Source organism: Ixodes scapularis, unplaced genomic scaffold (genome assembly GCF_016920785.2).
Source record: "Ixodes scapularis isolate PalLabHiFi unplaced genomic scaffold, ASM1692078v2 PGA_scaffold4__175_contigs__length_147842914, whole genome shotgun sequence".
Classification (NCBI taxonomy): domain Eukaryota; kingdom Metazoa; phylum Arthropoda; class Arachnida; order Ixodida; family Ixodidae; genus Ixodes; species Ixodes scapularis.
In genome coordinates this window covers 21,554,159-21,566,456 of record NW_024609879.1, presented here as the reverse complement: position 1 = coordinate 21,566,456, position 12,298 = coordinate 21,554,159, and the positions used below count along the sequence as shown (strand labels likewise).

The 12,298-nt window shown below is 45.8% G+C and overlaps 1 protein-coding gene across 1 annotated transcript in view; it reads left to right on the top strand.

Moving 5' to 3' along the window:
* The window catches only part of LOC120843989, a 79,790-nt gene extending 70,934 nt beyond the window's left edge, over window positions 1-8,856 (top strand). The window contains exons 9-10 of the mRNA XM_040215533.1: window positions 6,240-6,362; window positions 8,779-8,856. Of these exons, the coding sequence (XP_040071467.1) occupies window positions 6,240-6,362; window positions 8,779-8,856 (201 nt within the window). The remainder of the gene's footprint in view (window positions 1-6,239; window positions 6,363-8,778) is intronic.
* The last annotated feature ends 3,442 nt before the right edge of the window (window positions 8,857-12,298 follow it).

The window sequence follows — 12,298 nt, the reverse complement described above, 5'->3', positions numbered from 1 at the left end:
CGGGCGGCCGGAAAGGAACACGTTACTGTTGAATGAGCATGACTGTTAAAGCATGCAGGAGCACGTTGGCCGGCCCAACCTCAAGCGCGAGACACATGCGCGTAAAATCCATCCGATCAGACGTCCGATCCGGCAATACGACTGCCTGATACGAAAAATTTGGTCGCTTCAGACGTCGGATCGGCGATCCGACGTGCGTCCAACGCGCCAGATAGTTTCGCACGGCGGACGGACTGTCGGAAGCGTCCAGCCAATGACAGCACAGCTAGCGCGAACGTCATGATGACGTTATGGGTCTGGAACGGACATACAAGAAAACGGGACGGGCGACGGGAAGCCGGACGTGTGGATCCCGCTGACCCATTCGAGAAAGATGGCCCCGGCAAAGAATGCACGCGCTAAGGAGAACGAGCTTCTAACTTCGCTCGTGTGAGCTAAACCGTCAATCTGGCACCAGAGATCTATGAACGCGGACCTCCGCTGGAGTGCTTGGATCTCCTGGGCGGAGCCGAACGGATCGTCGTGTCGCATGCAAGGTCGGAAGCGTGTGTTTCCAACTGTCGCGTGCGGCGATTCGGAGCGGCGTTCGGACTGTCGGATCGAACGTCGGATCGGACGATTCTGCCATCCATGTGTCTCGCGCTTCATACCCCATCTTGCATAGCTGCGCCGCTCGCCACTCTATCAGTTCTTTTTGACGGAGGGTTTCCTTTCCCCAACGTAGCAGCGCCTTGCTTGTCACACCTCTCAGTTCTAGTACACCATAACCACGCCAAAGATGTCTACGCTTCAGCGTGTTTATAAAACCGTTATTCTTGCGGTTGAGATGGGAACATCGGGTCGATGACGAAGGCGCGCCTAAGCGAATTCTACATGACGCGGCACAAGCAGGAAACTACTTTAAAGTTTCACTGACTGGGTATGATGCTCACATGTTTATTTCAACATGACCTATAAAAGCCGTATTACCCAGATCACAATTTACTTTTTCAAAATTCGTTTTCTTTCCGCCCGAAACCAGCCGGTCGGTAATTGACTGGTTTCAGTCGCGCTCGCTCTGCTTTTTTATGTTCGCATGGAACTCATACTATGTGTGCCAAAGACACACATTCAATCTTAAAAATATATAATAGTACGAGCTCCATTATTGTGGCCTCCAAGAAACTGCAAATGCACTGATCGAAACAAAAAAAGGTGCACAGATTATAGGAACGGTATGTACACGTCATTCGCGATATGGTGACATACCACTAGTTGGAAGAACTTCAGCTTGGCCGAGTTGGTTATTCATGATACTGCTTCACAGCGCACAAGATCAAACACGCTTAAAAGAAATTTCACGCATACACAGGAAGAACACTCACGCAGCGCTGACTGACAACTCAAGTGTATTATGCATCATCTTCATCTTCCTTCACTCTGATGCAAATGGCAGTGAAACAAAAAACCGATGATCATATGAAAAAGAGAAAGGAAAAAAATGAATAAAAACAAAAAATAGAAGGAAGAAAATATAGAAGGAAGAAAAAATAATGGATTCTCTGTACAGCGGACGTTGCTACTGTGCTTGTGCTATATAGTTCAACTCTTTTTCCGTTAAGGCTAGCGAAGGAGTACTAACACAAATTCTATCTAGCCTTACAATGTTAGCGGCTTCTACTATTTCTCGCGTCAGTTTGCTCCTGCTCCGTCCCAATATGGTGCATTTGTCCAGGAGGGGAGAACATCCACACTCTCTGCAGTGGATGCCTAAATGACCCGAGTTGGCATTTTTGGCGTTATTGTGATGCTCACGAAGACGGTCATTCAGACAGCGACCCGTCTGTCCGATGTAACACTTGCCACAAGTGAGGGGGAAGGAATAGATTACTCCCTCACTGCAGGACACAAACTTTGTCTGATGGTTTTTGATGCATCCAACTGGTCGACCTGATGTCCCATTGACCTTCTTACACAAGCTAGAAAGTCGATTTTCTTCCTTCTATATTTTCTTCCTTCTATTTTTTGTTTTTATTCATTTTTTCCTTTCTCTTTTTCATATGATCATCGGTTTTTTGTTTCACTGCCATTTGCATCAGAGTGAAGGAAGATGAAGATGATGCATAATACACTTGAGTTGTCAGTCAGCGCTGCGTGAGTGTTCTTCCTGTGTATGCGTGAAATTTCTTTTAAGCGTGTTTGATCTTGTGCGCTGTGAAGCAGTATCATAGTTGGAAGACGCGATGGTGGCGCGCGACGGTCCAACGTTGCGACGGACGTGGAGCCTCTCCTTTGTAACTGTCGTTCGTGGTAACGGCTAATCGAACTTAAAGCGCAAAGCAGCGAGGGGAAGAATAAAAGTGTGAAAAAACGGACAACAAACGGTGGATGGATGGATGAATATATTGTAAGGTCTGTACACTCTGTAACGGGCGCCAACTTGCGCCACCTAGCCTAACATTTCGTCATCCTTAATTTTTTTTCTTAAATTTGGATGAAATTTTTTATGTAACAGACCCCCCCCCCCCCTCTTTTTTAAATTAAGTGTATTTTTTTTCTGTATTTTTTTTATCCATCCTAGATCTCTTCCACCAATCTTCCAATCTCCTCTTAGTTACCGCAATTCTTTCCCTATCCATTTGTCCATGCATGTTCGGAAAACCCAGTGCTCCGTCCAAATCCGTAGCCGTCCCCCTCAAGAGGGTGGGACGAAGCCCCATGAACCTTGAAAGTACATGTTCTATAGTTTCCCTTTCGGGGTTGCATACGTCGCGCAAAGTGTCTATTTCTTGGAATTTAGCCCTGTACGTTTTCGTTCTTAGCACCCTCGTTCTAGCTTCAAACAGCAAAGAGCTCCCCACTGAATTATCATACACCTGTGCCTTCTTTATTACACGCAACTTCGCCGCCGTTGTTGTCTGCTGCACACTCCGGATAAGCGGAGAAAAAAAAAATCGCGGTCGGGTGTAGCAACGTGACTTCCGGCCATAAACTTCCGCGCTCGTTTTTTTTTTGTGAGCAGTTGAGTTGTTTGGCTTTATTAAAAATGTACGTTACAATGTAGCAAAGTATTGACACCATTATTTACACTACTATAAATGACCTAACAATATTTTTTTTTAATTGGTGGTGTGTTAGTTTTTTTAAGGGCATTACAACAATTTTTACGTTGACAGAATTTGCAACTTGTATTTTGTTATATTGTTTCTCTAGGCACAAGCAAAAAAAAAATTCACCACTACCCCCGAAAAACTGCTATTCCGCTGCGTAATCGCGAACGCAAAAATGAAAGCCGTTTACGACTCCCTGTAAAGCCGAATTGAAGCGCAGCTCTTGAGAAGAAGGAGGGAAGGGAACTGAGGGGAGGGTATGCCCCTCCTCCCTCCGTGACCCCACAAGGTCACGTGATCTGGGGGTCACGTGACCTGGGGGTCACGTGACCTGGGGGTCACGTGACCTGGGGGTCACGTGACCTTACAGTTACGCCGACGGCGAAGCCGCTCAAGCCGGGAACGGGCGCCTAATGGTACTTTTACACCTGAAAAGAAATCCGCTGCCGCGGGAGCGGATCCGCTCCCGGCGGCGGCGGCGACGAGCGGGTTGCGTTTACATCTGTTTCCTTCGAGCAGTGGCGGCAGCGCCGGCTGCGGCAGCGGTTCCCGTAACGTCTCGGCAAACATGACGAGAAGGCGCGAGAGTTCCCCCCTCGGCTCTCTCTCTCCCGGGCGTTGCTGCTCCCGGAAGAACGCGTCCTCATGACGTAGGCAGCGTCGCGCTGCGCAAGAATGTCACATCTGGTCAGCGAAACGCCTCGTTCGGCGGCAGAAATAGATCCCGGACCTAAACGGCTCGCCGCCGCGTTTTCCGCCCAGCGTTTCGCCCCAGCGGCAAAAGCTGGGCGGATAAGCTGGCGGATCCGCAAGTGTAAACGTACCATAAGAGCTGAGCTCTAAAACGAATTAGTTGCCGATCTGCAGCCGCACGTGGCGGTGACGCGAACTGCAATGTCGTGTGAGGGGGAGTACACGCAAGTCAACAAAACCAGCCCCCTTCGCTTCTAGTCTCACCATGAGCCCCCTTGGCGAGCCATGTATTGTCTCGAATACTGGCCGCGAGGTTCTGCGATGATAATCCTTGAAATGTCGACAATCGCGGATGGAGCGGCAGGGGGCTCTGAAGTCAGAATCCAACGGGAAACCACTCAAAAGACGGCGTCGGAGTTGAGGCATACTTTGACCTTCAATTTGTTTCACTTTATAAAAGTATAAACTAGTGCGCCCCCCCCCCCCCCCCAAAAAAAAAAAAAAAAAAAAGATGGTTCGCTTGTTTTCTGTACTATAGGTGACAGATTAATTATCGCAGTTAACTGGCCAAATTCTGAAAATCATTGCACTGGGCCCCTTTAAAAGACAAGCATATGACTCCAGTAAAGATTTGTAGTTCTTGCAATGGCGGCTGGGCACCCGCTGGGCTGGTTTCTTCCATGGTGTCGACAACAAGATGAGAGACGGGGACGAATTAGAGAAAGTTTCTGATCAAAATGTATACTAAAGATTAATTTATAAAATTTTGTTTTTGAAACGCTGTACAGTGGTCGTTTGTACAAATTCAGGAATCCTAATATTAATGACGCTCGATTAGGCGTACCAGTCAATACCAAAATCGCACTTTTTCGCTCGTCTGCAGTTTATGTAGAGCTCCACTTTTCATCTTCTAGCCGGAACCGGCCAATCAGTTTGAACCTGGCCGAAGCCACGTAGCAGTGTCCCGTCCGACGAATGGCAGGCTAACAACAGAAACAGCACTTGAGCCCCTAACGAACACCACGGAATTGACTTCTTTCAAAATTCGAAGGGCTCCATCGCGGCGCAATGCTTCGATTGATTGTGTTCGATTTTAGCTATGGCGTCTTTAAGTTTTACCTCGCGTAATCAGGCGTATTAAGAAACACAGTTATTTTAAGAAAGTAGTTTCGTCAATGGACGCATAAAACAAGTAACAAACTTGTCGTCCAGCAACACTAATGCAAAGGTGCGAGCTCTGTGTACGCGTGCTCATTAGTTTTTACAGCGTGTTGACTCGTACACAAGCAAGATTCTCGAGCTTCCGAAAGTCGAGATTCTCAGTACTGGATCCTCCACATACCTCGAAAAGCTAGCAGAAAGGTTCGAGTACAACAATACAAGCACGACAAACTCTACGAGTGGTTCGGGCATGTGCTGAAGCTTCGAGGTCTGACCATTTCGGTTAGGACAAAAAAACGATGGGCTCGGAACAAGGAAACATAAGATAACGGCTGTTTATAGTCCACGCTTTGTGTATGTTCCCTTGCCGACGTGTCGATCGAAACCATGCCACTTTCTTCCCCGGGCAACTTGTTCCCGGAGTGCAACGCGCGCAGTGTATCATGACGGGATTTATGGAAGGGGCGTGCATTATCCTCGTCGCCCCTGCGACGCCAAGCCGCGACTGTACACGGATCAAATGTCTCAAATCTTGAGTAACTAAGACGATGGCGACGCGAACAAAACAAATGAAAGAGAAAGGACCGACTCGAGGAGACGAAACACGAGCGCACCGTGTAGACAGCCGTCCACAGCCTTACAATCCACAATTGAAGATCTAGCACAAGTTATGACCCGAGAGCAGGAAAAGCACAAGCTTTGTCGTCTAAGTTGTATTGCATGAACTCATTTGGTTACCGCGGAAGTATAATACAAATTATTTTGATTATATCCATTACACTTTGCAGCTCGGACTTTATGTCTTGAACTGTTTAGTCACATGAAATCAAATATTAAATGTATTACGTTTGTGATTGATGGCCCTCAAGCACCTGAATGAATGAAGCCAACTTTTGTTACTACGTATGCTCAGATCTCCCATTCTGCCCCTATGACTGACATTTCGTATAACTTTTTAAACAGTACAGCATATATTCTTTTTCGAAACCGGCGAGGAAAGGTTTTGGTGATGTTATCGAAGGACTGCTTATCGAGCTATTATATTTTACAATACTATTTTGTATCTGCAGTTAGTATTCTTCGGAATTTCACATATTACGACACATCTGATTGGGACTTTTTTTAAAATTGGAATACTACCATGAAAATCTCTGCTATAGCGCAGCTTTTCATGATAAAAACATAAGTATGAAATTTTTATTTTTGTCAGAACTCAGTCTAAGTCAGTGCCATATTCTCACCAAATGTGTCATGCAGTACACATAGTTTGTGCTATATCAAACTTGTTTATTTCAGCATTCTGGCACAGAGCACACGAAAGCTTTTTTTGTTGGTTGCTCAATTGCCTGCTGTGAAAAGGACGCAGGAAACTTGTATGTTATTCTTGCCCCCGATGGAACAAAAAGTGACGAATGCCAGGTGTGTCATTATACAGCTGAGTTATCCATTTCAGCTCCTTTTAATACCTTTGAAATTTTTACTCAATACGGCTGTATAAACTATTTTGTGTGCGTTTCGTATTTGCGATATCCGAGATATTTTCTTGGTGTTTCGTACTTATATATGATGTTTTATCTTGATTGTTTCGTGTACCACATTTTTTCTTTAATATTTATTTGATATACCTACTGTGTATGCTATTTCATGTGTTTTGCATTCATGTCACTATGCCTTTACCTGCCAATAGGTGTGCCCCTCTGTAGGCCAACGCGTTGTTTCAAGGACACGGAAAGTTAAATAAAAAAAAATTAATAAAGTCTCGTTAATGCTCTTTTTAGAGTTTACACAGGTTGACCTGCTTACTAAACGTGGATATAGAGAGATTGGAGTGCAGCCAAAAGAAGTAAATAACTCGCCAAGCTGCCATGTTGGTTTAGTAGACGATAAAGCAAAAAAGCTAAAAACAAAAAAAATGAAAGTCGTTTAAAACTTCCTGTAACGCTGAATTAGAGCGCAGCTCTTGAGGAGGAGGAGGGGAAGGTACGGAGAGGAGGCTATGCCCCTCCTCCTTCCCTTTAGGGAAAAATGTTCCGCTAGATTTAGCGGGGAAATTTTTTCCGCTAGACCTAGTAGGGAAAGTTTTCCGTTAGATCTAGCGGGGAAATTTTTTCTGTTATATATAGTGGGAAAATTTTCCGCTATACTTAGCGAGGAAATTTTTCCGCTAGATTTAGCGGGGAAATTTTTCCGCTAGCTGTAGCGGGGAAATTTTTCCGCCAGATTTAGTGGGGAAATTTAGCCATAATGCACCGCGCGGTTACGCCGACGGCGACGCCGACGCCGCTCAAGCCAGAAACGGGCGCCTTAGAGCTGCACTCTAAAGGAAACGGGGAAAGTACCACCGGTAGGGAAGTAGCGCCATCTGGGGGCAGTTCATTACACTACCAATTAGTTACTGCGGCAGATGAAGACACATTTTGAGGTCTTACGAAAAACCTAAACAACCGATGTCCCAGCTCTAGCAAGAGTGCTCATATGTTCTCTAAAATAATATTATTATTCAAGCCGTATGCATCGATTTCATTTTCCGTCCTAGCAATTGTATCTCGAAGGCTGGTGCCGCTGAGAGAGACAGTTTAGTAATATCCGTCTTGCTTAGACAGAAATAGACAAGCTTTTGATGGTAAATAAATGCTTAAACTGTAAGGGGGGGGGGGGGGGGTATTTGGTATAAAAATGGGCGGGAACCGCATCTAGGCTGCGTATTTTTTTTTTCTTGATCTACGTAATGTGATTGATGCAATAAGGTTTAAAACGACCTGCCGACTGAAATTGTTGTATTTCATTCCTCCTTTATTTCGCACCCCGTAAAACCCACTGTTAAAATAATGACCGCCTTGCTTGAACTATATTTGTCTTTGTTATGTATTTATTTAAACTCCAGCTTGATCCTCTATATTACAAATGTTTCTGACTACTTTTTTTTTATTTGTAATATTATGAATTCTTGGGCGTCGCAAACTTCTCCCTTCGTGCTTTGCATTCTCTAGTCACTGACAGAATGAGAACGACATTGCGATTTTTGAATGCCTTGCATCCAGCACGTACGCATTGCCTTTCCCCGTGCTTTGGCTGCTCGTGTACGGTTCAGGCTTACTGGACGCCCAAGCGTTACTGAAGTAACGAAGCTGGCGCGGGAGGCGGAAACCCGAACCACCTCTCTGTCCTTCTCATGCTGTCGGTAACTATAGTTCAAATGCTTTTTTCTAGTATTGTCTGCCTCTCTAGAATACTATCTTAAAAGTAAGTTGTAAGCAAGTACAAACCGAGCGTGTTGATAACGATACTGTGAAACCCTTTATTTTTTCTGTCCCTAATTTTCGTGAATCGGTCAAAGAGGACATAATAACGGTCACTAAATTTCGCGAATTCTAGACGCCTGCGTTGAAACTCTTAAGGACCGAAATTTTTGCGTGCCCCTAAAATTTACCTAGAGGAAGGTATTGTCCGTCCCGTTCTCTGTCTACCTTCCTTATGGTAGATGTTGTAGGTACTTCTGAAAATAATTATTACGCAAACACGGAGAACAATGTATTCTGTTATAATACCAAATGTACAGGCCTTCTTACAAAAGAGCGGGTGTCATCAGAATGTAAGTATTTAACGTGCTGGAGAGAATTTGAAATCGGGTGCAGCGAATATATGTATTTTCAGTCCATTGTGTTCTTTTTTGTTTGTGAATTTTTTTTTATCTTTCCGCATATTGCTAGAACCGCGCAGTTTAGACATAAAACCTATCTTTTGCGTAAGTCAGTGTAACTCTAGACTACCTATTCGACTATACAGCTTTTATACTGATAATGTTTACAACAATGGTTTGTTGTTCTGTTTTCAGCTTTGTCTTGCCGGAAGTTGTGCAAAGGAGTCAGTCACGTCTTCATCAAGCACACGTGGAGCGGTCTCTGGTGAATGAATTAATTGCCCAGTTAAAAGAGAAGCCTCCTGTGTGAATAACTAAATAAATAGATGGAATATAACTTTGGTATCTGCGAGTGCTTTGTAGACGGTCGAGTTCAGCTGCCATGGCGACATGTAATGGAGCGTCAAGTACTTCTCACCATGTAATGGCGACGAGCAATGGAGCGTCAAACAAGAGTCTAGCTGTGACGCCTCCTTTCCTTCTCGCTCTCCAGAGACTTGATATCCCGTGGAAATAGTGGCGGCGGGTGTCTGAAAATTACCTAGTGGCTTCGGAAGGCGACGCTCACGGACTTGATCGGCGGAAGGCCTTACTTCTACACTGCCTCGGTGGGGAAGGACAGCCAGTCTTCTACACTCTTCCGAAAGCATCGGTGGTATGGAACGAACCAACTGCCGGCGCGAAGACGCCCGCTGCCCCTGACGATTACGATGTCGCTTTGGCAGTCCTAGAGTCCTATACTTCGCGAAGACTTGGAACGTGGTCATGGGATGACACCGCTTCAGGCAGCAGCTACCGGCAGAACCTGTGGAAGTAGTCATTGGCGAGCTGCGAGACCTGTCGGTGCTCTGCGAGTTCGTACTCTTGGCGGACGAATTAATTCAAGATGAGCCGGTGGCGAAGACTACGAGCCAGCACTTACGATAGCGTATACTCTTGGCGGGGACTGGTCTAACCCTGGACCGCACGTTGTTCATCGGCCGACTGATCGCCGGAAGCGGTCCTGTACTCCAAGAAACTAGCATAGTCTTCATAGGTGGACGTTAAATCTATACCGAACGCCGAGCGACCACAGCGCATACAAGCAGGTGAGCCTTCATGCCTTCATCTTCCACTTTGAAGAACTTCCACCGCTGCGGGTCATAGGAACATCTCACAGGCAGGTCGTGGGGCCTCGCCATGTCGGGGCGCGTCCCGAATGCGAGGTGAGCCCGTATTCTCTTGCGGGCGGCTCTCCCCCGCCCGTCTGGTGACCTGCTTCGGACACATCCTTTGGGATCTCGACACTTGGGCGCGCCCACGCCTCCGGGGAGCCAGCCTACATCCGACCACCACGGGTAGCTCTGCTCGACGGAGCCTTCCTTTCCTGTCCTTACCCTCCCCCTTCCGTGATACTGTCAAGAACGGCAACGCGGACTCCGAGTGGTGATACTGTCAAAAGAGACAGCGCCGTTATCTCAGACATTGTTGGCCCTCTGGCAAACGTGTGGCGTTATCGTCCATAAACGCGTCATTACATGGATCCAAGGAACCTTTTCTGTTTCTACGTGGTACCCTCAAAGGGGAAACCCACAACATGCCAACCAAAACGGAAAGTCGGACATGTTCGTGCTGTTTTCAAGAGTACTGCAAGTCACACTAGCAAACGTGGTAGCCCAGTTTAACATACCCCCATTGAGTACAATTTCAGTTTTAAATTTGTACCACTGGGAAACACTGAATTCATTTGGAACTGACCTCCCCAGTTGGTGATTACGATTGAGTTTAGTTTCCTCAAGTGCTTTTCCTAATTGGAACTAATAAAACCTAATTCGCACCGAGTCAAACAATGGATTCTTCCAATTCGGTTGCAGTTGTTCAATGGGTTGTATGAATTAGAATCAGTCGATTCCAACTATACTAAGTCAACCATTAGGAGATATGCGAAATACAGTGCGCCATCTACTAGACGCGAGAACTAGATCCGCCATCTTGGTTAGGTCGCGAAGAGTGGCCTGACGAGTTCGTGTACGCTGGCGTGTGCTCCCCAAACTTTTTTTTTTCTACCGGCTAGATGCCATTCAAATGCTGTACACCTCTCTGCAAGCAATGTGGTGTCACTGAAAATGGGAATAAGGTATGTATCACAAAGGTATTCATACATACTATTCGAGTTATAAGAACAAGGTTCTGTGGTTTTTGAAGAGTTAGCATGAGGAAACCATCGTCGGTGTTTCCTCTTACTTTGACACATAAAATACAATCGCTAAAACTTCGCATGTTTCTACAAAAACTCCTTGGGGGAACCAAAATGGGTGGATTTTTTTTTATTTGCTGTTCAAAGATAACACAAAAAAGCGCCAATGTCATGTTCCGACGAACAGTCTCGCGATGTGCACACTTACCAGCATGATCATAAGGATGCATTTCTAACGCAGTGTTCTGAAAGAAGGCGCACAGCTGCAACCTTGAAGGACATAACTTTAATGGCGCCAACCTGTTGACTTCTTTCTCTATAGCGATGCATTCGCGATGAGTGCCTTAAATCGTGTAAATTTTATGATAGTGAAGCTCTCCACTGCTTGTAAGCTTATCTGTTACCCTTCCGTGGCTGTAAGCGCTAGTAACGCACGCCGCGAATATGTTGTTCCAACCTACAGAAAGCTTCACAGCCAAGTGGAAGCCCGTTGGGAGCATGCACTTCCTAATTATTTTACCGTTTTGCGTCTCTGCAACTTGTCAGTCCACTGAAATTTCGCTATGCCGTCCTAAGTGCAAATAAACTGCAAAGGCGTTTTCGGTACCGGCGCAGCAGCGAGCGCGCCGCTTTTTAAAACCGTCTTCTCTGCGCGAGTCCTCATGCAAACAACGCAGTCTGCGAAGCCACGCTCTCAAACAGGTGCCTTCGCGTGCACTGAACACAATTTGCGAGATTATATATACAGTGCAAAGGTGGCGGCGTGCCTGCAAAGTAAATGTGGCGACTCAATCTGAAGTATTTGTTTCTATGTCGTGCGTTTTTTTTTAAATGCCTATATTAGTGTAACCTTTTTGGTCCATATTAATATGCACCAGTATCCACGTACTTTGAGTCGCAGACGTTCGTCAACACCAATGAGGGCAGCATGTACGCTACGACGGCGCACACGTACGACTTGCTCTGCTGGCGAGGCGACGCCGTTGGCGACGCGCACAAGCTTGCGGACGTGTCATCAGAAAGGATTGGTAAAGCTTTTAGATTGTTTGGCCACATGCTATTGTTGGACGTCGGAAAATGTCCTCGTTGCGTCATTCCTCCGACGGGCTACACGGTTGATCAACGCGCTGGCGCGGCTCTCCGGCTCTCCGAGTTCCACCTAACAAAAATAAACGATCGGGGTGTACGCGCTGAGTGTTGCCAGATGTCCGAGAAACTTCGTATATTTCCTATTAGTCAGCCCATTTGGGTTGCATTATTTCGATTAGTTATCTCAAATGAAATGAGTTTCAAATAGGCATATCTGATTGGTGGTCCCAATCGAAATGGTAGTGCATTTTTTGCGTTTTCCCATTGCATATTGTGTAATAATAAATCATTTACTTCCACTTGATGCATACTTTTTGTGCGAATAAACTTAATTAGTGCGCGTTTCAATTGGCGTAACCTCTTAACACCACCATATATTTTATCTTCAAATTATTTTTTGTGCTCACTATCGTCCGGCAATCAATTTTTTTCAATATTCTGAGTGCAACA